This window comes from Neolamprologus brichardi, chromosome 15 (genome assembly GCF_056152115.1).
Source record: "Neolamprologus brichardi isolate AB-2024 chromosome 15, ASM5615211v1, whole genome shotgun sequence".
In the NCBI taxonomy this organism is placed as follows: Eukaryota; Metazoa; Chordata; class Actinopteri; order Cichliformes; family Cichlidae; genus Neolamprologus; species Neolamprologus brichardi.
In genome coordinates, this window is record NC_142118.1 from 12,826,379 (window position 1) to 12,852,270 (window position 25,892).

The 25,892-nt window shown below is 41.1% G+C and overlaps 2 protein-coding genes across 3 annotated transcripts in view; one reads left to right on the top strand and one right to left on the bottom strand.

Annotated features, from left to right (window-relative positions):
* Positions 1–7,922: 7,922 nt before the first annotated feature.
* mrpl19 (mitochondrial ribosomal protein L19) lies at positions 7,923–11,661 on the bottom strand. Of its 2 annotated transcripts, none has more exons than XM_006792507.3 (6): positions 11,244–11,661; positions 10,109–10,229; positions 9,871–9,989; positions 9,637–9,771; positions 8,746–8,927; positions 7,923–8,446 (listed from the first exon to the last, which is right to left on the bottom strand). In XM_006792507.3, exons 1-6 carry the CDS (start codon positions 11,422–11,424, stop codon positions 8,225–8,227), a joined length of 960 nt encoding a protein of 319 aa, XP_006792570.2. In that variant the 5' UTR covers positions 11,425–11,661; the 3' UTR covers positions 7,923–8,224. The 2 variants fall into 2 exon arrangements, with proteins under 2 accessions (XP_006792570.2, XP_087708221.1); XM_087852095.1 differs by lacking the exon at positions 11,244–11,661 and adding an exon at positions 10,458–10,690.
* eva1aa (eva-1 homolog A, regulator of programmed cell death a) overlaps positions 11,330–25,892 on the top strand; it is a 76,622-nt gene continuing 62,059 nt past the window's right edge. The window contains exon 1 of the mRNA XM_006792508.3: positions 11,330–11,625. Coding sequence (XP_006792571.2) covers positions 11,517–11,625 — 109 coding nt within the window. The 5' untranslated portion in view covers positions 11,330–11,516. The remainder of the gene's footprint in view (positions 11,626–25,892) is intronic.

A 25,892-nucleotide genomic window follows, 5' to 3' on the forward strand; every position in this document is an offset into this window, starting at 1 on the left:
CAAAGTGATTCTTAAGGAAGGCAAACAGGGAAAAAGATCCAGGTATGCTAAATTACACAAGAATTGGACTGAAAATCAGCAGCCACAGATCTTATAGAGTGATTATAGAGTGAGTATAACATACCTGGATAGAAAAACACACAATGGAACACTATGAGTCATGGACTGGCCTCCCCAGCGCTCAGATCTCAGCATTATTAAAGCACTGTAGGATCATCTCAACAAAAAACAGAACAAAAGTCAGTCTACATCCAAAAAAGAGCTTTAAATCTCCTTCAAGAAACACGCAGAAGTATTCCTGAAGACTACTTGAAGAAATTACAAGAAATGTAGCCAGGCTCAGCTGAAGGAAATAAGGTAGTCATAACAAATATTGACTTTCAAGCTTGTTAGAAGACTGCTTTATATACGGTATTTCGATACATTTTTGTACATGCTTCAATAAAATACCCCACTTATTTTATTTTCATACTTCTTTGTTATTGTTATTGTTTTAAAAAATTCTCAAATATGGACTAAACAATGTATTTATCATTCTATTACCCATTTTCCTAGTAAACTATAAAGAAACGTGGGACTTCTTGAGACTTTTGCAGGGACGCTACACAACAATCAAAGTCTTTACCATGAATTTTAGGATTTATCATACAATCACAATGTACAACAGCTGACCTGCACCCTTAGGTGTGTGGCCTAAAAAGAGAGATAATGACAACCAAACAATAAAGACGAGATAAGTAAGGCTAATGTGACAGAGCTGTCCGCTGCTTAAACAGTAGTCACAGAGCTCAAAGAAGAGAGTTTTGTCAAGGAGTGACAGACGCGGCAGGGTCAAAAGTTTAATGATAGCGTGTGTGTGAAACATGGTGAATGGGCAGTGTATTGACACGCAGACAAACGGTTCAAAGCTGCCTTGAATGGCCGGTCACAGCTCTTTAAGATCAAACTTTGAGTGCCCGACTGATGGGTTTGGGGTTGCCAGTTCAAACGAGGCCTCGAGACTGTGGAATCTGCTCTTTTCTAGAGGATTTTTTTGTTATCGGGTCAAATATTTGCTAATTAGTTTTACTTTACCTGCTCAAAGATCCAGATGGTAGAGGGTTTACTGTATCAGATCAAAGAGTATTTGGTTTTCGCTCACAGAGTTGACATTTAAGCACTCATTCAGTTCTCCAAATAGTTGAATTAAAAAAATGCAAATATTGCTTCACAGTGTTATGTTTTAACATGAGCAGAGATGAAGAGCATGGAGACCTTTGATGTGTTTAATATATATTTACTTACAGCATGTTTTTTATTGCAAAAACACCAATCGAAATACTAGAATCAGACTCTACATACATAAATTGTGTTTTATGTATGCAAATTTGTGATTGATTGATAAAACTGACCTGACATCGCCTAAAGAAAATGACTGAATAGTGATTAAAAAGGGGGTGCATAGTTTATCTCTGGCTATAACAATCAGCAGAAGAATGAAGGTGAAGAAATGGTCTCTTAACCCCTTGTCAAATCACAAAATAACCCACCCATCGTCAGCCATGGCAGGGGGTCAGTACATGCACTGAGGTGTCAGCTCATTTGTCAGCTACAGTTCAGTTCAGGGAGCATCTTCCCTGTGCCATCATCCATCTTTGCTGTGAATTCTGTGTGTGTGTCGGTGGTGTGTGTATGTTTCACGCCATTTGTCAATAGTTCAGAGTGCATCTTCACTCATTCATCTTCAGCAAGCATCTTAAGTGTGCATTCTTTGTGTCCATTAGTGCTCGCCGTGCATAATGGATGAATGGGTTGGGGTCTGTCTTCTTGCCTCAAACTAAATGTACAACTTTCCACAATAGTGTTAAAACAGCCCTTTGATTTGCGAACATCAATGTACACAAACGCTAACTGCTCTAGTTTTATATCAGTGGTAACAGCGATATAACATTGATTTTGATATATGAAATCCTGTCACTGAAAGGGAGGGAAATCGAGAACTTCGATGCCTCTTGAACACCGGTTCCAAGTTTTCCAAAGCATCAGAGATGTACGCGTCTATGCTTATCAGTTCCTTTATCGGTGCCTGTGGCTGCTGCGATTGCATACTTATTGCAAATCAGCAATGTCATGCACGTGTATCATGGTATTGAGGACAAAGCATTGCTTCGCAAAGAAAGATTATAACAGTGCTAGTTGCAATGGCTGTAACACGATTATTTCATATGCATGCTTGAGCTCCGCTGTGCATGATGACATATGTACAAAACTTAACAGCTGAAGGCTCTTTATACATTGAGCTGCCAAATACACGCTCCTACACCAAAAGTTGACTTTTTCTTAGTGTAAAGTCTTTAAACATGCATTTATATGTTAACTTTTATTGCACACTTATACATTTGTTTTATTCAATTGGAAAAAATACTTTTTTCTTAGAGCTTTTTACAACTTTGTTGTTGAGGACATTTATCTTGAGTCTGCTTTAACCTTAGCAAACAGGGTTAGCCATGTTACCTCGCAAGACCTTATATAAATCACTTATTTGTTTGTTAACCTTATTGACCCAGGGCCTCGCAGTGTAGAGCTTGGCTGGGTTTTGTTCTAAATCCTTTGGTTCCCTCCCACATACAAAAGACCAGCATTAAAGGGATGCTGAAGAAAGAAAGACTCTGTGTCTGTCTTTTAGTCTGTGTTTTCATGTATAATACATTGGCAATGCATGAGAAATTATAAGGTCCAGAATGTCATAATCTAAAGCAGTGTGGTGCGTCTGGGAATCGGTGATTATGTGCCTCGGCAGCTCTCTCTCTCTCTATTTATATCAACAGCCTTTCAGCTGCTGCTAGATATGAGTGAAAAAAACGGATCTGACTGCTACCCAGTCCTGTGAATCTGTGTTCTGCCTGCATACTTGGCGTTAGATCAAGGTGAATCAGGCATGAGCAAGGGAATGAGCTAAGTAAAGTAAGACTGTGTTGGTGTGTGTGTGTGTGTGTACACTCTCAGCCCTCATTAGTAAACGCCAGCCTTGCGTTCACAGTATGAACACAGCATTTCTCCCCTTCCCCTTGCTCTCGGCCCCCTTTAAACTAAATGAGGTTAATAAACTCAAGACTTTACTACCATCACCAACGCCATCCCTCCGCCACCTCCTAACTCCTTCTTCCTTCATCTCTACCTCCACCTCTCCCTGCACTCCTGAGCCAGCACTCCTCCACCTCCCTTTTTCCTCCTAAGCCTCCCTCCCTCTTTTATCTCAGCTGAAATGCTTTCTTCCTCTTTTCCTCACCTCTTTTTTATTGTCATTGTTGCGAGGCAAAAGCTCTGGGATTTCCTCCCTCTTTTTCCCAGGACAGAGCTGCAATTACAGCTCAGGAGAGAAGAAGACCAGCTGTGCAGGGGAACCGAACTGAGAGCTGCATACAGGTGTAGCAAGAAGACAAAGGGCGCCTCCCAGAGGGAAGGAAGTCAAACTGCTAATATTTCCGCCCCAGTAAGTTTTCCTCACTTCAAAGCAGAAGCACGCTTTGAGTCAGCGCTCATGACTGTTTTAAAAAAGTACAAGGGCAGGGTTATCATGACCAGAGAGGAAGAAAACTCGTCATGAGGAATATTATTCTGTTATGACCTGGTTCGCGTCCTCAGCAATAAACCACAAGTGAGTACAAGCTAGCTTTGGCAAGAACAAACAGTAATACCAACAAAATGTAAAGAATGCACCAAAGAGCCTTGGGTGCTCCTACCTCGGACTGCATGTTGACAGTGACATCCTAAAAGCAGAAAACACTCAAGATATTGTTGAAAAGGGCACACAACCAACCAAGGTCAAACTCAAGACAGCTGCGTCCTGCATGCATAGACAGGAATGCTGTTCAGGTTGGCAAAAATATCATATGTCAATTCATAAGTGAGTGAATGAAGCATGTATTGTTCATGCTGCTGTTTGAGTTGTTTTCCCTTTCATCTTTATGTTTCTATCCTCAGGACATAAAATCAATGAAGTACAAGTTATACTCCCCGTTTTATTTTCCTGACTTATCATGCCTTCAAAATATTTTGAGTCATGCCAAAAATTATTAGTGTTTTTAAAGAAATGTGCGATTATTTGATATCTGGGGCTGTCTCCAAACAAAAAGTTTAAGTGTTATTTTCAGCTCAGTTCTGGCCACGGTGTTCCTCTGATCATATGACTGAGGGAGACTTTAGTCTGCGGTGTGAAGCTGGAAAACTTCCCTCAGTTTTACTGTTGTGGCCCAGAATGAACCAATAGTACGTTTCTTGTGACTCTCATTATTAATCACGACTTCAAGCCGTCACTAGCATTCCAGGACAATATGATCCTTTTGAAGAAATCTTGAGATGTGTTCACGTATGTCCTTAATTTATTTCCCGGAAAAACCTTAAGCACATACTAAGTATAAAAAATAGCTAGATGTTGGGAGTGTAACTATTGACATTTGCAGAATGGTCCTCAATAAAGTATTTTCAGCAGCCACTTTTAGCAGCACGTTTAACCCTTTCTGCCTTCTGAGCTGCTGTAATTCTTTGTGTCACAGATTCAACAAGCTGCTGGAAACATTCCTCAGGGATCTTGGTTTATGTTGATGTGATAGCATCACACAGTTGCAGCAGATTTGATGGCTTCAGGAATCTTCCAGTCCAACAAAATCTCAAAGCTACTCTATTGCATTCATATCTGTTGACTATATTCAAGAAGATGGGTAAACTAAAAGGATGGACATGGTCAACAACAACACTCGAGTAGGATGTGGCCTAGTAACAAAGCTCACTAGGAGCCCAAATATCCCCCGCACCATTTCACCAAGAGCACCAGCTCATATGTTTTTCCAACCTTTTATTGTCCAGTTTTGGTGATCCTGTGTGAACTGCAGCCTTTTCAGTTTCCTGTTCTTAGGCAAATCCAATTTCTCATGCTTTGGTCTTCGGATGCTTTAGCCCATCTGCTTCAAGGCTCAACGTGTTGTGCACTTGAAGATTTTCTTCATGCCCTAGTCGGAATGAGTAGTTATTTTAGTTACTGTTGCCTTCCTATCAGTTTGAAGCAGTCCAGCCATTTTCCTGTGACCTCTGGCATCAGTGATGCATTTATGCCCTGAGAACTGTTGCTCACGGGATATTTTCTGTTTCAGACCATCCTCTGTAAACCCTAGAGATAATTGTGTGGGAAAATCCCAGGAGATCACTATACACCACATTCAAAGTTTACTTTGAATTTCCTTTCTTTCCCATTCTGTTTGAACTACTCATACTCAGTTTGAACTTCAACATGTTTACATGCCTAAATGCATTATTAATAATTAATCAGTCATTGCCAGCACAGACAATATTTGTACCAGTGGGATCCAGTCATCAGTAGTAAAGGGTCTCTGTGTGATATTTATGGACAAAAAGAAAAATGTAATCCCCCGAGATGAGAAATTTTTATATATTTGCCATCTGACAAGTAGTTCCGATGAAACAGATTGGCCACTGAAATTTCTAATTCCATTCTCCTCCTGCGCTGTATCATCATCCTTCTCCTGGCATTAAATGAATAATCATAAAACTACTGTCCAACACGTTCCATTTGATGGACGCTTTTATCCAAACACTTGTGGGATGAGATACTTGGCCCCAACTGGAAGTGAACCCTTGACCCCAGTAGCACTGCCAGATCCACTCCACACAGGATCACACTATTAAAAAGACTTTGATATGTGCCTGTTCAACTTCAGCTATCAGCTGCTTGCAATGTAATGTTTCCTAACAGCTGTCACACTGTCAGATTGTCTGTGCGTGTGTGTGTGTGTGTGTGAGTGTAACAAAGAGAGTGATAGCAGCAAGAGCACATGTCAGTCCCGTGGGACAGTCGGAGAGGAGCAGACGGTTGTGTCGTTTCACTGGAAACATATGGTGAAACTCAAGTGTGTAATTTACCTAGGACTATGGGTGGCCCCAAGGAGCACATACACACATGTGTAAGCGCACATGCACACAGTGAGAGGGTGTAATTTACCTGGGGCCTATGGGTGGCCCAGTATCCCATTGCACTTGTCATACACACAGACAGCTCAAACACAGTTCACACACGCTGACAGAGATAGAGAGACTGAAACTAATTTCCCCAGGCCTGCAGACAGGAGAATAAGAAATCACACGATGACAGAGATGTTAAGAGATCAGCACTCTGATCCAGTAGAGTGAGACTGTGCTATATTGGCCCAGTGGAAGACATTACCTCAAAATCTCAATCTGTGGGAGTTGCTGCACACCCTCACATCCTCTCCAATTCATCAACCTGCCTGCTTTTCAAGAGCTATCCCACCTTAGAGAGAAAAAGAGATGAAGGTCATGGGAGTACCAGGGAAAGGGAGGAAGACAGATTAGAAGAGCATGTCCCTCCCTACATTCCTACAGTGTGGTGTGTGGCACTGTAACTATCATCAGGCCTCCATCCTTTGCAGTTGGATGTTATTGAGGGGGTGAGGTTATGTCTCCTCAAACCCTTACGCCACACCTCGATTTCACAGCAACCTTGAATGGAGTGTATCCAGTTTCAGCATGAGGATTGACAGACCGGTTGCCCCAGACATTTACAGTTGGCACTGTTTAGAGCGTCTGTCTGTTAGGGAGGGCTGGTATGATAGCCTGTCTGCAAGTTGTATGTGTCTGTGTGTGTGAGCAAGACAGAGACAGAGAGAGAAAAGAAAACTGGTGTTTGATCTTCTTTCCCAGCCAAAGGGCTTTAACTGCACTCCAGGTGCAGCAGTCAACCTGAGGGCAGGGGAGGCACATACAGTTTAAATCACACACACATACGCACACCGGCAACGTTTCCCTAGAGCAGTAACACGGACTGTGTAACTTTGTGGTTTACCAGTTCAGTGGTGTCGCCGTGGAATGCTCCTAACGACTCGGTAATGTGCTGCAACATAAACATTTCTGTTGCCGCCTCCACATGGGAACTTCAGCCTCAAAGAGAAATACCGAAAAAGGTGAAAGGGCCTGCAGGTTCAGTAGGTAGCATAATGACGACACGCAGGACAGGCTCTCGGTCAACTGTATACAGAAGCACATGGAGTTGGTTTTCTTTGCTGCAGGTCACGTCTAATTAGGCAGAGAATAAATTAGCCGGAGTAAACACAGTGTGTACAACACTGCACCGATGTGGAAACCTATTTGGTCAACAGGTGCAGAAGATTTGGCAATTCGACTAAAACAATTACAAAACCATTAACTTTAGCAGATACCCTGTGAATTGCTGTGTATCACAGTTAAAGGCTTTCTTCCACTCCATGACCCTAAATGTAACACGAGTCCTCACTCCCTTTATTCCGCTCTATCTCCACACAGGGAATCTGTGTGGTCCATAATGAGCTCAGCAAACATCTGCTACTCCTGTATTAGAGACCATTTTCTCCACATCTCATCCTGTAATATGGAGAAATTAGAGTGCAGGGACTCATTGAGCATGTTTATACACACACACACACACACACACTCACAGTGAGCAGACATAACATAAGGAGTCCAAGAGTTTTTATACTACCCAACTGACGCTCTAACATACCATCTCAACACCACAATTTTCCATCCACAACAGTAAAACACTACCGGGTGTCTTTGGTGTGTGTGCTCCTTGAATACCAAGGTTCTGGGTTACGGCTGCCAGGTTTAGCCCATAAACCCCTTAGAACATGAACGGATGGAAAAATCGACCCAAAAAAAACCATCTCAGTTAACCTGCTTGTTTGGAATGGTCCTGTCATCATTAGTTTAAATAAAACATTATTTGTTTATTTAGCACAGCAGGGGTTTCTCCTCAAAACAGTGCTGGAGTTATGTAACTGCTAACGGGAGGCGACTTGAGCAGAGAAACACCGCCACCTGGTGTCACAACTCCAAACAAAGAACACAGACCATCCCAAGGCAATGAAATTCAGTTGTAACGCTTACAGGATTAATTAGCTTTATTACAGACGACACTTCATCGCATACTGTGAATGTCACAGCTAAAATCAGTGACACTGGAAGAACTCCTCAGCAAACTGATACGCAGACATGAAGAAGACAATGCTTTTACAAATAGAACATCAATGTCCATATTCACTTCTTGTCAGATAAAGAGGTGTGGCTGTTGTAAACCGCTTGGAATAAGACTTGATTCGTTCCACATCCATGACCGCCTTATCTTCCAATTTTGAAATGTCTGCACTGATGGTAAAAAGAAAAAAAGCTGTTTGTTTCACTTGCTCATCTCCTGCTGGACTTCTTTGATGATTTGCTCCTCCAGTTTGGATGTGTCGTACTCTTTTAGCATGTCATACTCCAGCCACGGCTGTGCCCACTTCTGGGCATGCTCCATCTGTTCTGGGGTCAGGGAGAGGTCGAAGCGGATGCCCTGGATGTTGAACTTAGGCCGTTCCCAGCGTTTAGACCATGGCTTTGGACGCATCCTTACCTTGATCTGGAGGACAGATAAAAACAAGTCATTGTTTTAGGTTCAAAATGCTGCAGTTTTATTCTTGCATCATAGGTCTGTTAAATAAATAGACTGAACTGGACTGGGCTCAACACTTATCAAATCCCACACATTTGGCCTATTTATTTCAGCACTGCTACAAATAAGACCTGTAGTAATATCAGTAATGATAAATGAAGGTTCATCAAAAATATTTAAAAAAACATTTGAGTGTATTAGATGAGTTTGCTTTGGAGAAGCCCAACTTGATCCAGCTGTTTCAGTTCACCTTTAAGTTCTCTCACCTTGTTGACAGTCACCTCTCCAGTAGGTGAGAAAGGCACTGGCTTCATTTCGGGGTCCACAGTGCTGTACTCGGGCAGAGCGTCTCTCAGGTACATCAGATTATCGTCTAGTCTTTTCTCCAGCTTCAGCACCTCAATCTTCTGAATACGAGGGCTGTACAGCTCATAGCAGATCTCCACACCTAGGTCAAAAACACAGGCGTTATCCCTGATCACCTGGCTAAAGAAGGTGTTGCTTATCTGCAACACCTTCTTTATAGATTTACAACCCAAAGAATAAAGCAAAAGCCATCCTAGGCACTCCAAATAAAACCCTGAACATCTTCAGCTCATCCTCTTAACTTTTTATTAGTATTTCAAATCACAGCAGGTCTCAATATCTATCTTGTAAAGCTTCTTTTTAAGTCTCACTTAAAAGTCTAAAAAGTGAGACTAAAAAGGAACTCATATCCACCCTGCTTGCACTCTCTTCTTCATCCCTCTTGTCTGTTGCTTTGGCTGTTTGACCCAAGGTATTTAAACTCATCTATCCTCACTATCTCTCTACCTCACCTTTCCACCAGTCTCCCTCTCATTCACATGTGTATTTTGTCTTGATTCTACAGATTTTCATTCTTCTTCTTTCCAGAGAGCACGTCTCTCTCTTCCACCTGCTCCTTACTCTTACTACAAATCATAATGTCGTCTGCGAACAACACAGTTCACAGAGATTCCTCCCTAATCTCATCTCTCAACAATCTGTGATATAATCCCAGAACACCGCTGTCTTCCTGTCCTTGTGCATGTCCTGGACCATGCTCACATACTTCTCTGCTGCTCCTAATTTCCTCATGCAGTACCACAGATCCTCTGCATTCAGAAGACATTTCTTACAAAACAAACAAACCTCACCTTGGTTATTAATGATGTTCCTCAGTACAAATGTGGCCCCCAGCCCTTTTCCTCCTCTCTGGATGCAGATGCCAACGAAGCGGTTGCTTTTCCCACTGGCATTTGGATCAGCCATAATCACAGCTAGAATACTCCCTGAAACCAACAAAACAGTTATAAATCTCTACATTCAGGTCAAAATATTCAAATGTCTCAACATGCAGTGGTACTACACCTGACAGTTTAGGTTCTTACCAACATAAAATTCAGGAATGTTGAGCACTTTTCTTCTGCGAATCATGTCTTTCCTCTCAATAGAAAACTTTAAAGGATCTATTCTCTGTCTAGGAGGGATAAACTCTGGGCTCAAGAACCTAAGGAAAGAGGAGCAGGGGGGACATGTTACAAAAAAAGTCTTATTTACGCCCTCATACACACTTTACACAATGTCACTGAAATTTTGAGGTGTCTGCTCTGCAAATGAGCCTCATACTTTCGGAGAGATGCCACAGTCTGTGTCTTGTCTACAATGACAGGTTTCGATGGAGGGACGAATTTCGGCGATTCGCTGTCATTCCCAGCAGCACGAAGACACGGAGATGTAGACAGAAACCCTGAAATCGAGAAGAAACTAAGACCGTCTTGTTTCTCATCAGTTAGTTGTAAACATAAGGGTTACGCATGTTATTTTTTGGAGCGGTTGTTTCTAGCGTTAGCTCCGTTAGCTCAGGGTGGACACAAGTACGGCGCGTCCAACGACATGTCAGGAAAATACACAATTATATGATAATACAGGAGATTTTTTTTTTTTTTTTTTTTAAAAAGTAAATCCTTTTACTTACGCTCATTTTGGAGCTGCAAGTTTCGCAGTAACCTCAGTGAGATTATAAATCTGTCTAGCCTTTTAGTGCAGGCTGCCATGATTGACCTTCTGTTGTCGCGTGTGAGACTGTACGGAAGCCGTGTGGGTCAAACGTACTTGAAACGCGAATTCTCCAAGCGGTAATGCGGCAAGTTGCCCACAAGATGGTGAAACTGTTCCTTCATTTGATATCGGTGGGTCCTGACGTGCAATAATAATAATAATAATAATAATAATAATAATAATAATAATAATAATAATATGTTCTGAGATAGTGACGACATTATTAAGGCGCTAAGTGCTTCACGTGCTGACAGTTAGTTTTCTAGCTATTTCAGTTTTTGCTTAAGTAAAACTTTAGCAATAGCAAAATGTGTCCAAAATAGCATGGCACATTGCACACCGTACTGATAAAAATCCCACCTCAGTTATTTTCTATAGAAGTAAGTAAGAAGAGCAGTGGTTAAAAAAAAAAAAAAAAAAAGTCAGAAGTATGTATCATTTGTATGGTCTTTCTCGTTATGTTGGAGCTTCTTGCAACCTATAGGCTGTCGCTATAGTCTGTTATTACTCTGTTTTAAATCGTAATTTATCAGATTGGTCGTTGTAGCTGTCAGATTACGAAAGTAGACGAAAGTAGATATAAAGTGGAAAATAGATATAATATACATAAGTAACATAGACACCTCTGTCAATTAGGACTCAAACATTGCACATTTAAGAAGAAGGAAAAAGACTTCCTAAGCTAACTCTGGCTCTTTGAGACCATGCAGGGGAGCGTCGATCCCGCAGGTGGTGGCCATCCTCCACAACACGCAGTTGGAAGTGTAGTCAGAGAGCTGTGTACGGCTCCAGTCTTGAGTAATCCCAGTCTCAGTCTCACAGCGGTGTGGTGGGAGGCTGAGGAGAAGGCTAGAGACATGGACGCGCACATCTCCTGAATTCATCTCGCAGTCTGAACCTCGATGTTTCCGCTGCTGCTGATGCTGCTGGACTTTCTAATGATTCGGAGACAATTTAAAAACGCGAGGCTTCAAGGATGTTCTTCTCAGATGGGACTCTCTCAGCCGTCAGTTTTACGCTCCTCTTGGGAATAACGTGTCTGACCGTCCTCTGCGATCTCACCGTGGGCTCTCCAGACCTTTCAGGTTGTGGTTTTGTTATTTGTTTTGCAATACACACGAAATACAATCTTGTTTTCTAGACTTTAGAAAGCGGCGCGTTCTTTTCTTAGAACTTGCTTTTATACTGCGTAACTGCACTTGCGCTCATTTGAAACTTGAGCGTGTTGTGTGCAGAGTTTATTTTTGCCCCCTTGGGAAATGAAACACATCACGAATAACTGCTGAGCACGACTGCCACTATAACTGATTTCAGTGCTGTTCTCCTCTCGGGACGACCCGTGCCTGTGGCGTGCTGCAGCATGCACACTCAAGCGTTTGCGCAAACCCACTATAGGGCACGACTTAAACATGCGGAAAACACCCTTATGCTTATCTTTAAGGCCTATTCTGACACAGTTTGACCCACATAAGGCATTTCAAACAGGTTCCCTTTTACTAAACCGATCCGACTGTATGGATTAGTCTGGAGGCTGGTTTATCAGCACAGCATAAACCTGCTACACACACACCCCATTGATGATGCAGTTGAGATAAATGGAATAATGGTTAATATGTTACTGGATGGGAACTGTGGTCTAGGCCAGATGCTGCCCTTCTTTATAGATTTACAACCCCAAGAATAAAGCAAAAGCCGACTACAGAGGAGATTTTATGGCTTTTCTGTACTTCATATAAGCTGCAATCAGCTTCAAAGGTAAAAGTCAATATCAGTGCTTAGACCTCAGGACAGAGTCAGAATTTATACATAAGCCAATGTGATGGAGGCTGTAAGCCTTTGTGTCTGCTCCTAAAAGGTAGTATATTACTGAATTAAATTATTCTGTGTTGCATTAGTCTGTTGAGCTCTGCTGGGCCCAAGGCAAGCCTGCAGGTTTTGTTTATGGTGCCATAAAACAGAAAGGGAGCTTTGTGATGGTGTTAATTGGCCTCTAATGGGTCTAATGATTGGAATCAGCAGACTAACGCTATGGGGAAAGGTGCTAAAGAGCAGATGCATGTAACGCGTCCCCTGTGTATGATTCTGTGTGCATGTGTCCATGTTGCTGCCTAATTAGCTGTGAAAGACCCTGGTCTAGTGAAGGCTGTTAACAAGCTTTCATTTCTGTAATTAACATGTACACACATACATGTGGTGGATGTTAATTTTGTCACAAGTAATAAGACTGAACGGATTACATGGTGGTTGATCAGCCAGCAAGTAAAAACCAAACAAGCAGCTGATTCCATCTCGAGTTCTGCTGCAGGCTTACGCGCAATTATGCAAACATAAACGAAAAGCATGTCCGGCAGAAGTTCATTTGCTGAACTCTCAACTTTGGTGCAAATTCACTTCCTCTTGATTCTGAAACCTGTAATTCCTCTGCCCCCAGTGAGACCACTGACCTCTGATCAATTTTTAGACTCTGCCCCGTAGAGTCATCGTTGCTGACTCCTCAGATGCACAGAAATGCTGACCAGTCTTTACTGTGGATACGATGAGAAAGAGACTTTTTTCAGAATACCTCAGTGACAAAGAAAACCTTCAAGCCTCACATTCTTGACTAGCTGGATTGTTCTTGGACACCGTGCAGACCTTTTTGATTGACAGGTGCTGCCACCCTGCAGGGTGACAGAAGTTTTGATCTACCATCTGTCAATCAGACCTTTATAAGTCAGACGGTTGAACCAATGATGGTGAGCAATCTGCTCACTTCAGTGGACCTCTGTCTCTGCTTTTAATTAATCTTTTCAAGTGACCATTTGTGGCAGTAGAAGTTTATTTCATTTGCATTTGAATTTGTTGTTAACAACTAAATGTAGCCATAGTTTCATATTTCATCAATGGCATTGAGAGCACTGGTGAAATGGAGGAACAAAAACTATGTTGGTGGGTTATTTAATTCTTCTTCTGCCCTGTAATCATTTTCTATTACAGTACAGCAATCTGAGCAGCTAATTAGAGGCACAGAGTGAGCCATGCAACACTTAAGAGCCTATAGGCTAACAATGGTGTCAGCCTAGCTACTTTATCTAAATTGAAAGTTCACAGAATTCAGTGTAAAACCTTGTCTCCCCATCTTTGTTCACGCTATGGACTGAGCACTCAGCTTGTAATGTAGCATCTAACTGCCAAGCCTCTCTTTCCAAAAACGCTTTCTTTGTGCAAATACTAACCACAGTCATTTTAGTGCCCATTTTCTGGAACCTGAGGACCACATGATTACTGGCTGTTATTTCTGTGTTTCTGTCTCGGTGCCATTACCAGCTGACGTAGGACAGATTATCATTTCTGTCAACACGTAGTTGTGATGCTAAAGGAAAGTGATGAATGCCAGGCTGTTTGGAAAAAGGTCAAAACAATAACAGGAATAAAGCTTTTGCTGCAGCCGTGCCTTTTGGCCTGACGGTTGCTCGCTTTATCTGTAAGCACTTCCAGCAAAACACTCGCATACAATAGCGTATGCTTCTTTTAACTGCAGAATGTTCTAGAGCCGCTACCATTGTTAATGAGATTTTACTGATGATGTTGCCAAAGAGTTACAGTCAAGCCACTTTCTTTCTCTTTTTATGTCTTAACCCCCCACCCAGGCATCCCTTATTTAACCTTACTCAAAGGGAAGTGAGGCTGTTGAGGGGCCAAAGGGTCAACTGAGGTCATCCTATAGTAACCATCAGTGTGTGGTTAGAGGGACCTGCCATCCATCTTGTGCTTTGTTCCCCTGTCGAACCTCACCTCACATGTTTTTCAAAGATGAGCAAGGTAGCGAGAAAATCACCGCAGCACTGTGTTTAAGGTCATTTTAAAGGGTCATTTCTGGCTTGTGTGATCCATTCGACTTGCATTTAAGGCTTTTAACTGGGACTCTAACTGTGATGTCGACTTTTAAGTTTGTAATATAACAAATACCTTATTTAACAAGGAGAAAAGAGCAGCCTCTCTTATTAATACATAATTAAAATTGACATTGTAGGCCTACGATCAGTGTGTTGATGTCGTGCGTAAAGCCTTTGGCGCTCAATGCATTTTAGGTGAGAGATTAGTTGAGGACTTTTCTATAGCCAAGTGCTTTAAGCTTCATGTAACTGCAGCCAGCACATACACAGACACACAAATCCAGTGCTGTTAAACTGTTGGTAAGTCTTGGTATGGCTAGCCCTAACCCCAGCTCTGCATACACACTGAAAGCCAATCAAGGTCCCTTAATTCTTAATCTGCTTTGATTTTTTTTAATCGTCCTGGATATGGGTGGCATGCTGAACCCCATGCTCTCCTCTCCTCTCCAAGCCCCTTCCCCCTCTCCATAGGCTCATCATACCTCCACCACCACCGCTTCTCCTCCCCGCCTCTTTGCTGCCTCTACTCCTCCCTAGGGCTTGCCTGATCACTGTTTCTGTGTCTGCTTGTGTGCCAGGTGAGCTCTGTCTAAACAAATCCTGCCTCCCACTTGTTTTGTCTACTGCGGTGGAGGCAGGCGGCTAGGCGGACAGCAAGGACCTGGCATAAGGCCGCTTTTCTCTCGAGCTGAATAGCGAGAGGTTACGCGTCTCTTCAGAAGAATGGTTTCTGTGAACAATTTTCCCAAAGGAGCGACTCGAGTACAGGGAGCTCACGCACGCAAAAGTTTAAACTAAAGTCCTCTCTTGATTTCATCTTTTAAATCCACTTATATGCCGAGTGGTTGAATAGGGATATGACTGGGTTTATAGCACGTTATCACATCTGAATGATGCTTTGAGTCTGCTTATAGGATCCAAATCCTTTTTCAATCTTTTAAAATCACAAGCAAACATTCAAAACTAAAGCTGGTTGTTTTACATTTAGTTTAGGTCCTGACGCAGCTCTGACACAGCAAATTCATATATGAGAAGCATAAAATGTTGGCTGCAAATCAACATATACCACAGTCACGGTTTTAGGGAATAGGAAACTAAAGTGGGTGCAGAAAGCTTGGGGATATAATGTAGATAACTTCTGCCCCTGTATGCATTTATGGCAGAGTGCGTGGGGTGTGTGCGTAATTTAAGATGGAAGTCTGGCCTGGCGCAACATGGATGTGATGAAAGACATGACCTACCATGTAAGTTCCTCCCCCGGGATACAATCAGTACATAAACAAACACACGCATAAGGCAGAGCTTGACATCACACAGGGGAACAACAAAGTGGAGCTGGAGATGAGAGATGGCTGTTTACAACAGGAAGCAAATCTTCTCCTCCGCTAATTTAAGACTGGCATGAGGAAATTAAATTTTACCACATCGCAGTGCAACAAACTGTGAAAACTCTGTTCTGTTTTGCTGTGGCTGTGATTAAAAGTGGCTTGTTGAGATGTAAATAAGATTTTATGCTTTTCTTTTTGCATAAATCAAGTTCCTTATCAGCTTTTTTTTTTAAACCCACAATCCCCTGAAGGTGTTTTCAAATGAAAAGAAAAGACAAAGCAATGAATTAAAATAAAGTGCTGACATGATTAATGTTTCTATGTGTGCTCACAGGACGAATAGCCTTAAAGGTGAGCTTTGCGTTAGTCAAGTATAGGGTTGCAAAGGGGCGGAAAATTTCCGGTAAATTTCCAAAAAGTTTCCGGTAAATTTCCATGGTAAGTTAAGCTTGGGAATTTTGGAAATATTCCATATTGGAAACTTTCCATGGAAATAATGGGAATTATGGAAATTAATGGGAACTAACTGGGAATATATTATTTCCAAGCATAAATATAAACAGAAATCATAAGAAAACCTCCATGCAAAATGTTTTCAACAGATATTTCAACAGATTTATTTGTAAGTACAGTAGAATAGAACACGTTTCAATAACTTGTTTCATGGATGAATAAAAACAGAAATGTTGAGTTCAATATTACCATCCCCTAACCCCGCTCATTCAAAAATGCCCCCTGTCCAAAAATCTCCACAAAGTCCCATTCAAAAGGTTAAATGAAAAATGCCAATTATCCTCCAAAACATCCCATTAAACATGCAAATCTTCCTTCAAGCAATCCTCTTTTCTCATTTTTGCTCAGTCAATAGACTCTTCCTGGACCTCATCATCATCCAACAACATGTCCACTTCCTCAGCATCCAACTCTGAGTCTTCTTCTTCAGTGTCACTTTCCAGCCTTGTTGAGGATGGCTCTGTGTCAGGCTCAAAGAGCCGTAGGTTTGCCCGAATGCCGACCAGCTTTTCCACTCTCACATTTGTGAGCCTGTTGCGAACCTTTGTGTGGGTGTTCCCAAACAGTGACCAGTTGCGCTCGGAGGCGGCTGATGATGGTGGGATTTGGAGGAGGATGGAGGCCACAGGTGCAAGGGCCTCTGATTCACATAGTCCCTTCCACCAGGTGGCTGCAGATATGTGCTGGCATGACTGCCATATTCCATCCCCTTTCCAAAGGCCTTGCTTTGTTCGATACTTTGCCAAACTGCCTAGAACTTTGCCTTTATCGAGACCCAGGTGGTCAGACATGGCTGTAATGACCGCATAGGCACCGTTGATCTCTTCCCCAGAAAGTATGCCCTTGTCATATTTGGGGTCCAGCATGTATGCTGCTGCATGCACTGGCTTCATGCAGAACTCCCTCCGCTGTTCCAATGACTTGACCACAGCCGTTTCCTCTGCTTTCAGTAGTAGGGAAGTGGGCAGAATTGTCTGGATTTCTTCTTTGAGTTCTGCAAAAAGGCACTGGACATCTGACAAGATGGCACCATCCCCCTCTATCTTCGCTATTGCTGCTGCAATAGGTTTGAGGATTTTCTGACTGCTAGATACTCTTTCCCAGAACACATCATCCAAGATGACCTTCTTGATGTCACTGTCGATACCTACAGACTGGGATATGGCCATCTCTTGCAGAGACTCCTTTCCCTCCAGAAGGCTGTCAAACATGATAACAACACCACCCCATCGCGTTATGCTGGGAAGCTTCAGTGTAGTACTCTTGTTCTTTTCCTTTTGCTTTGACAGAAATGTAGCGGAAGTTACTTGTTTGCCTTTAACATATTTCAGAACTTGCTTAGCTCTCTTATTCAGAGTGTCCATTGTTTTTAGTGCCATTATGTCTTTTAGGAGAAGATTTAGTGTATGGGCAGCACAGCCAATAGTAGTTATATGAGGGTAGGTCTCCTCCACATGTGCCCAGGCAACCTTCATGTTGGCTGCGTTGTCAGTGACCAGTGCAAAAACCTTATCTGGTCCAAGGTCATTGATGATCACTTTTAGCTCATCTGCAATGTATTGGCCTGTGTGTCTGTTTTCCTTTGTGTCTACACTCTTGTAGAACACAGGCTGAGGAGTGGTGATTATGTAGTTAATAATTCCTTGTCCCCTGATATTGGACCATCCATCAGAGATGACTGAAATACAGTCAGCTTGGTCAATGGTCTGTTTCACCTTTGCTTGAACTCGACTGAACTCTTCATCCAGCAGATGAGTAGACAATGCATGTCTGGTTGGGGGAATGTATGCTGGTCGGAGAACATTCAAAAATCTCTTCCAGTACACATTGGATGTCAGCATCAGGGGTGAGCCAGTTGCATAGATTGCACGAGCGAAACACTCATCTGCATTTTTCTGGCTAGTGTCATCCATAAAATCAAAGAATCCTCTGATGCCAGAGGGACCAGGAGCTGATGAGGTATCTGACTCTGATACAGCTGAAACAGATTCATTTTCCCCTTGAGTGGAACTCCTGGCTGCTGCATGTGTTGGGCCTTGAGGAATTTTTTTGCACTTTGCAATGTGCTGCTGCATTTTTGTGGCATTCTTCACGTACGTCTTATCACAATACTTACACATATATACAGATTTCCCTTGTACATTAGCTGGTGTAAAATGTCTCCACACATCAGATAGCGCACGTGGCATTTTTCTGTAAAATAAAACAAGAGCTTGTAAAAATGCTAATGCAATGCAAGAGATCGTAATAATACAATTGCAATATGATAATAAACAGATATAAATAGTAAGGCTAGCTAAACAACTGGAATGATCTTCAAAACAAAACAGCCAAATGAGGAAGCTAGCATCTTCTTTATGTTATACTAGCTATGGCTTATTTAGCATCTAACAGATGCTAGCATTTTATTTAGCATCTTATCAGATTGCTATCTACCAGATTAATACATTTTATGTGATATTCACAATTTAAACATTTAATGAATATATTTTCCCATAATATCATCAAAACTTACCTCACTTGTTAGGTCCACAGGCTCAAATGTGTGCCTTCAATACTCTTTGTCCTTCAGGCTCAAAAGTGTGGTCCATGTGTACATGTGATGGAGGCATGCACAGTGCCAGTAGGTGGTATCAATAGCCATGCAGCAAGCATGTGCTCTGTACATGTGATTAAGGAATGGCATGGATATTTAAGTGTATTTGAATTGCATTTGTTTGTTTTTGTTAATATTATGCTAAAATATACTTTGCTCAACTATATTTAAGTTCCCTAAGAAGAGCCAACCTTCAATTTTGAAAATTCCCAGTTTATTCCCATAAATTCCCATAAATTCCCGTTAATTCCCGTTAATTCCCGTTTATTCCCATGGAAAGTTTCCATCTTTGAAAATTCCGGGAATTTTGCAACCCTAGTCAAGTAGTGGCATATGGGCTCATTAACATGATCCAGTAAAAATGAGTTATTGTGTCGTTGCCAAAAGATGCATTGGAAGCGATCGTATCCTGAGTGAGGTAATGTGTAATAAATGTTTTGGCACCTTTTGAGGTAATGTTATGCTAAATTAAGTAGAGGATGGAGTGTTAGTAATGTTGTGGTACCACCCAAAGAACAGACACACAGTAAGCTGCCATCATCAAGCTAGCTATTTTACAGTCATTTTTTTCTGGTGTATCACATGCACACGTAAGACACCTTCCATCTGACCTTTGGTTTGGATGAAGTTGTATTTTTGAAGTGTGTTTAAAGTTGTATTTTGTAGATTGTAGAATGCTTATTCTAGTTTGAGTGTTATGAAATGTGGAGTTTCAATCGTGTCTTAATGTGTGCTCTTCCACGCCTTACCTGCTTTCCTTGATTCAAATAGGCTCAGGCGCATTTGTCTTTTTTAGCTTGTTTTATCTGGGCTAGAGTCATAGGTGTTATATGAACTCTTGCTAGGGTCATCTGGTATAGGACAACTTGAGATGGCGGCTTTCTTAAAACCGATGTGACCCTACCTTTGTAGTGAGTGGCCACACGGTATTTCCTTAATAATATTAAAATACTTTTTTACCCTATTCCTATTAGTTTATCTTAATTGCTAATTTTTAAAGTATAGCCTCAGTACCTTTATAGACTTGCATTCTTGTCTATTAATCTTGAGACAACTTGTCATATCTGAATAATCATCCTGTTGTTTTGTTTGCAACAGTGGTGACGGCATTCTCACCCGGTCTGACTAGAATTAATGATTGCATTTATTCCTGGGCAACCTTTTTTTCTTTTACACAGCAGTAGCACACAATGACATTTTATCTCAGTAATCTGTTTAAAAATTTCACTTGTAGAAAAACATTTGTTTATTATGAATTTTTGCTATTCCAAATTCAGACCAGACATGTGTCTGAGCCTACATGATGTCATATTTGATGGTGAATGAGGACCTTAAATGCAGACTTGCAGGCAGACAGGGATCAAATGAAAACAACCTTTTATTGAAGGTGAAATTGTAATCTTACAAAGTGCAGTAAAATAACAAACCCCATGTGAAAACACAAGAAAGCGAGGGAGACACTGGGAGCTCAGAAACAACGGGACTACAGGAACCACAGAAAACAGTAACCACCGTAAAAAGTATCGGGAACAGTACAGGTACCAGTATGACCTGATAGAGACCTGAGACAAACTGAAGGAATAAATACCTCGACATCTTGGGAACTGCACATATGTAAGCGAAATCTGGATAATGAGACATTTGAAGTGAACTAAGAACAAGGCACAAGGGCACACAACTACAAAAATAACACAGGAAGAAACTAAACAGGAAGACTTACCAATACATGGGGAACACAGGGGAGGCAGGGTATACTGAAAGAAAGAATATTATAAATACAATGGTAACTGGAACAAATGGCACATGGCTGAAAACACAATAAATGAAATAAGAATGAAACTGAAGACAATTAATAATCAGCAGAACTTAGGAAACCTTATTCAGCAGCACAGCGGTGCACACACACAAAAACAGAGAACATATTGGGAGATTTTAGAATTCAGAACTATAGTTTTCCTTTGCTAGAGTTGACACTGACAGTAAGTCATTTACACTGATGCTCAATATCTTGTACGAACTGTGGCTTTCTCCATCACTGTCAATGTTACTGAATGACAATATGATGAATTGCTGAGCGGTGGAGCAGTAATATATAAGGTAGGGCCCCTTGCAGTACAACTACTGTGGCCTAATCACCAGCATGTCCAGACACACATGAGCTTTCCAGAGGATGTGTATCTCCTGCTAATATATTCAGGAGCTCCTCCAACTACAGGATATAACAGTTAAGCAACAATTAATTACAAGATTAACTTCATCAGTGCTTATTCTACCCTTGAGAGTGGGATGTAATTAAGAAAATTTACCTACTCTCTAACTGCTTATCTTTCAAACATCAGATCACACTGAAAGTACATATTCTGCATTTGTCATATGCTCCCAGGAACTTCAAGATATAAAGAGTCCGGAAGGGCTCGGGCTGGTTTTGCAGTTCCTGGGTCCAAACGAGACAGAAGGCAGTTTAGTAAAACACTTTAGAATTTCATATTTGACTTGACATTACCCACATAACACAGCTGGGTTAAAAGCACTGTGCATTATGTTTAGTGGTCACGGGCCTCCTAGTGACAGGAATTATTTTCCTTTTTTCTGTTATACATATAATGGGACATGAATGCTCATATTAATTAATCATTTTAATACAAAAGGACTCGGAATGCTCTAAATGTTCAGTTTCTTTCTGTGTGATGTCGGTGAGAGCAGATATCCTTAGTATGGTCATCTTACACTACTGTCACACTAGGTAAAACTTGTAAATCCCTGCATGAACAAAATAATTGTGCAACGAACTTGCAGTCTTGTTGTCTTTTAAAATGGTTTCTTGTCATTTGCTGTCTTCAAAGGAAATTTGCTGTTTTAAGATGGCAACAAAATGGCACAGCCATCAGTCTGCTTGTGTTTGTGACTCAGTGGGTCAACTTGGCAATTAAATGCAATCTGTTTGTGATAATATGGTGATTAACTGTGATAAACTGGTAAAAATTGTAAATCTGTTGACATCTGTTGCAAATCTTTTGCAATCCACATGCGCAGAGCCAGAAACACGTGGATTTGAAACAGAAATTCCTTCATAATGACGTAGTTGCGGACTTTGACTTTAATAGATAACTGAAGCCCGCAGTGTTAGTTATTCTGTGAATGAAGGGGGCTTAATAACACAAATAATGGTCATACCTTTCCATTTTTGGGCTCTTTGAGTTTTGCAGGTAGATTTGAATAGTGGTGATGAACATCACACGTTTTTTTCTGGGGTCTGAATATAAAGAGCCAAAGCTGTGTGAAAGCAAACTCAGCAAAATACTGTGACGGACTGTTATCTGTATGTTGACTGTGGGCTTATATTGGCTGCTGACGAAAGAAGAAGAAGAAGAAAAACACTATAATTTTACCATGTTGGTGTTGCTTTTTCAAACAACGCCTGTCTCAATCCTGATTTTAGGCTGAACTTCATAATTAAATCCAGGCTGAATTTCAAATTACTAATGTTGGCCGAGAAGGAAGTCTGACTAGCAGCTGAGAATCGAGGTTTTTTATCAGGAGAGAACTTCTCATCCAGTCAGCTGTGAATACTGCACCATAATCGTTATTTTGTATAGATTTCTCTCAGTACGTAAAAACACCCAAATGGCCCAATCAGATGCTGAGCTGGATGGTGTTATAGTAATAACTGTTATTGGGGAGAGAAGAGAGGGTCTAATTCCATTTAGCTGAAAAGATGTATATATACACATTGCAGGTGTGTGTTTCTACTTGCCCTTTCTTGCATTAGGGAGAGTTAGAAGATCCAAAGAAAACACACAGAAACTTGTGAAGAAGATTCTTGAGTGGCACCCTGGCGTTGCTCTATGCAGCTGCACTTACAAAACTATCTACAGATCTCTGTGTCTATTTAAGCTCTAATTAAACAATACATTAACAATAATAATTCATATTTCCAATACAGCCACAGTCTTTTGAGTTGTGTCTTCTGCTGCTACTACATAGGGTTGGACAGTTTAGGTTGAGCTGTAAATAAACAGCAGCATGTGGGGAGGAAAAGGCTGAAGGGTGTTGGCACTGGCTATTATTATGCTCTAAACAAGCAGGAAGACATGCTCACATGCAAAAAGATACAAGACAAAAAAAAAACCTGTCACTCTTTATTATTTCTGTGACTTGAAAAATGTTAGCCGTGCATTGATTGATGATTTGTGCTTGGCTCAAGAGTTGATATCTCGTTCCATCCATCCACCCATGAGCAGGTTGCTATAGTAGAGAAAAGGAAACAATTTGAGCAGCATTTCTTCCTTTTATAGTTTGAAACCCTTGGAGGCTAAGAGAGAGACAGAGGGCACAGAGCGATGGAGAGGTAGAGAGGTGGGGCACCGAAGGGCCAGTCAGAACAAGGAGGCATTGTGTAGCCCCCCAACTGTGTTGGACTGACAGTCTGCATTACAGCACGCTACAGCAGCCTGCTCCCCAAAGCACTGCTAATCTGTTGCTTACTGCCCCTCTGGCCAGTTCAGGTAAAGGGGGAGGGAACGAGAGACGGGAGGAGACAGATTCCACTCGTTTTCCCCTAAGCCAAATAAATTTTTACCACCCAAACCTAGATTGTGTTTGTTGCTCTTTCAGCACAATTTAATCACGATAATAAAAAAAGAAACAAAAATGTGTGTAAAGTACAGACTGGATTTTCTTCAATAGCATTAAATGGCATTTGTAACTGAAGCTCTTTATAACTAAAACAAAGTAGGTTTCACCTTCAGTCTGTCCCTGCAGATCTGTCTGACTTTGTTGTAAAGGGAAAGGGATCTCCTTCCTAAGTGCCAGTGGACATCCTGCAGATGGTTTTTACTTTTGCAGTTCTTCTGAAGTTGTTCTGTTGCTTGTTTTCACAGAACACCCCACCAGATAAGCTTGTTAATTCCCTCCAAAAAGCTCAGCCTTTCAGTGCCCACCCACTCCTATGCTTTTTTCTTTTTTTCCCTTTTTTTAAAGGAAATTTTTTTTTTTTTTGCCAAGCACATGCCTGAACTGTGATAGAGGTATGTGGTCTTGCTGTTAATGCATTAAGACTGACGATTGCTTTTGGAGGGAGTTTTGTGGGCTTTTGAGAAAAATAAAGAAGGTTGAATGTAATGCAGCAATTTGCAGGATTACACCCTGCCAGACAGCCAGGCTGTTTTGATGGTGTTGCAAAAGGGTTTGTTATTTTTAATGCAAGAGTATTTTCAGCTTAGACAGCGTTAGGAAACTAGCTGATGGAAAGAAGGCTTAGAAGGAGAATTTTGACAGTACATTTCATTCTCATTTTAGGATGCCTATTATAACGTACTATCGTTTAAAAGAAATTAAAGGAAAGGAAAAAGTAAAGCTTAATTAACTTCATTAATTTGGCTGCTGTGTTTCAGTTTCTATCTTATTGTGATAACACTGTTTATTGACTCAGTCAGAGCTGAGCTCAATAAATCTTAAGCAGATAACAAAAATATCATTTTGTTGGTAATACCGTAACTGGTTAAAAGTGTAGTTTAAAGTAACATGACATTGTAACTCTTCAGCAGTCTGCACACTATTGTTGCATAGTAAAATTGAAATTGAAAAAATATTTTCTACCATTAGATATATCTCAGGCCGAGCTTTGAAACTACTTGCTTCAAGTTCGGATCAGAAAGGAAATCAGTGGTATCGCGCATCACTAGTAAATTGTACTGGAAAGTGTGTTTTGATCTCATGCATTGAAACCATTTTCTTGCAGATTTTACAAGCAAGCACGTACTGGACTCTTTTGTTTTTTTTTTAGATGTCTAATTTTTTTGTAGCCAAACCTCTTTCATATTATTCAAGTAGCTCTCTTTTTAGGTACTACACAGGCTAACACTCTGCTCTCACTCTCAGACATGCCTGGGCTTGTGTTGTTGTTCTGCAGAAAAACATCACTACATCTTATCATGAGAAGGTTTTTAATAATGCATTAATATATTTTACCTTTGTCATGTATAGTATGATATGTAAAGGCCCCATCCAAGAGACAGTTTTTCTAATTTAAAGAATATATAATGAATAAGACTGAAAAAAATCTTCTTAAACATGACTTTAATGTATGGTTTGATTCTAGAGCTGTTAAAACAAAAATTCTTGCTTTCTATTTCTTTCTTTCTTTCTTTCTTTCTTTCTTTCTTTCTTTCTTTCTTTCTTTCTTTCTTTTAGTTTTTTGGATAACAAAAAAGCTTAATTATGTCCATTACCACGCATTGGCCTACTGATAAAGTTTCCCTGAGGACTCCTAACCTTCTAAGTGTATGCTAATTCAAGTGTTAATATTGACGTTCGTATTTTTGAAGAGCGATAGTTTTGCTGCTCTGTTGAAATTTGGACACGTTTCTTTGAAGTTTCCACACTGTATAGCCAATTGTTACAAATTGTCATAAGTATCTCTGTCTAGCCTTCTCTCTGGCAGTTTAAATGAGTGCAATGAATTGTCTCAGTGGTGACCTCACTGTCAAAAGCTCACTTGTCCAAGCCTCAGGCTACAACTGCTCCAACCAGCAGTCACTTAAATCCAATCTGCTGTAATGATGGTGACTAAGGAAGGATACATCTGTCGTTCACTTTGTGACGATGAAGCTTACACACTGATGCATCTGTCTGGTGATTAGGGATATGCACTCTGACTGCCACCCAACTCTTCCAGACCGTAAAAGTGACCATTAAAATGACAGATCTGCCCTCCTCTGGTTCTGTCTGTCCATATTTTTCTCCATCTGCATGCAAAAGCCAGAGATATTCCCGGAACCCCAGTGCCCCTCACTCCTTCACCCTTCAACCCCATATTTCATCCCACCGTTTAAAAAGAAACACACATGCTCTGAAGCTTGGAGTGGAAGTGTCCTCCTGCCTTGTGCCCTTTGACCCTCTGAGGTCACAAGAAGAGGCACGTGCTGACAGAGGTCATGGGAGTGTCCAGTATTTGGGTTTTGGTGATTCCCTAAGGCAGACTTAGTGGCCACTGTCATGCCGTGAGGACATCCCCAAGCTGGGAGATTTATACCCATTCA

Bases quoted from the DNA above. Each gene is read 5' to 3' on its own strand.
- mrpl19 (XM_006792507.3), bottom strand. From the start codon at position 11,424: ATGAATTCAGGAGATGTGCGCGTCCATGTCTCTAGCCTTCTCCTCAGC. The intron at 10,230-11,243 runs GTCTCAAAGAGC...TCTCGATTTCAG, and splicing joins GATCGACGCTCCCCTGCATG to GGTTTCTGTCTACATCTCCG. The intron at 8,928-9,636 runs GTGAGGTTTGTT...TTTTTGACCTAG, and splicing joins GAACATCATTAATAACCAAG to GTGTGGAGATCTGCTATGAG.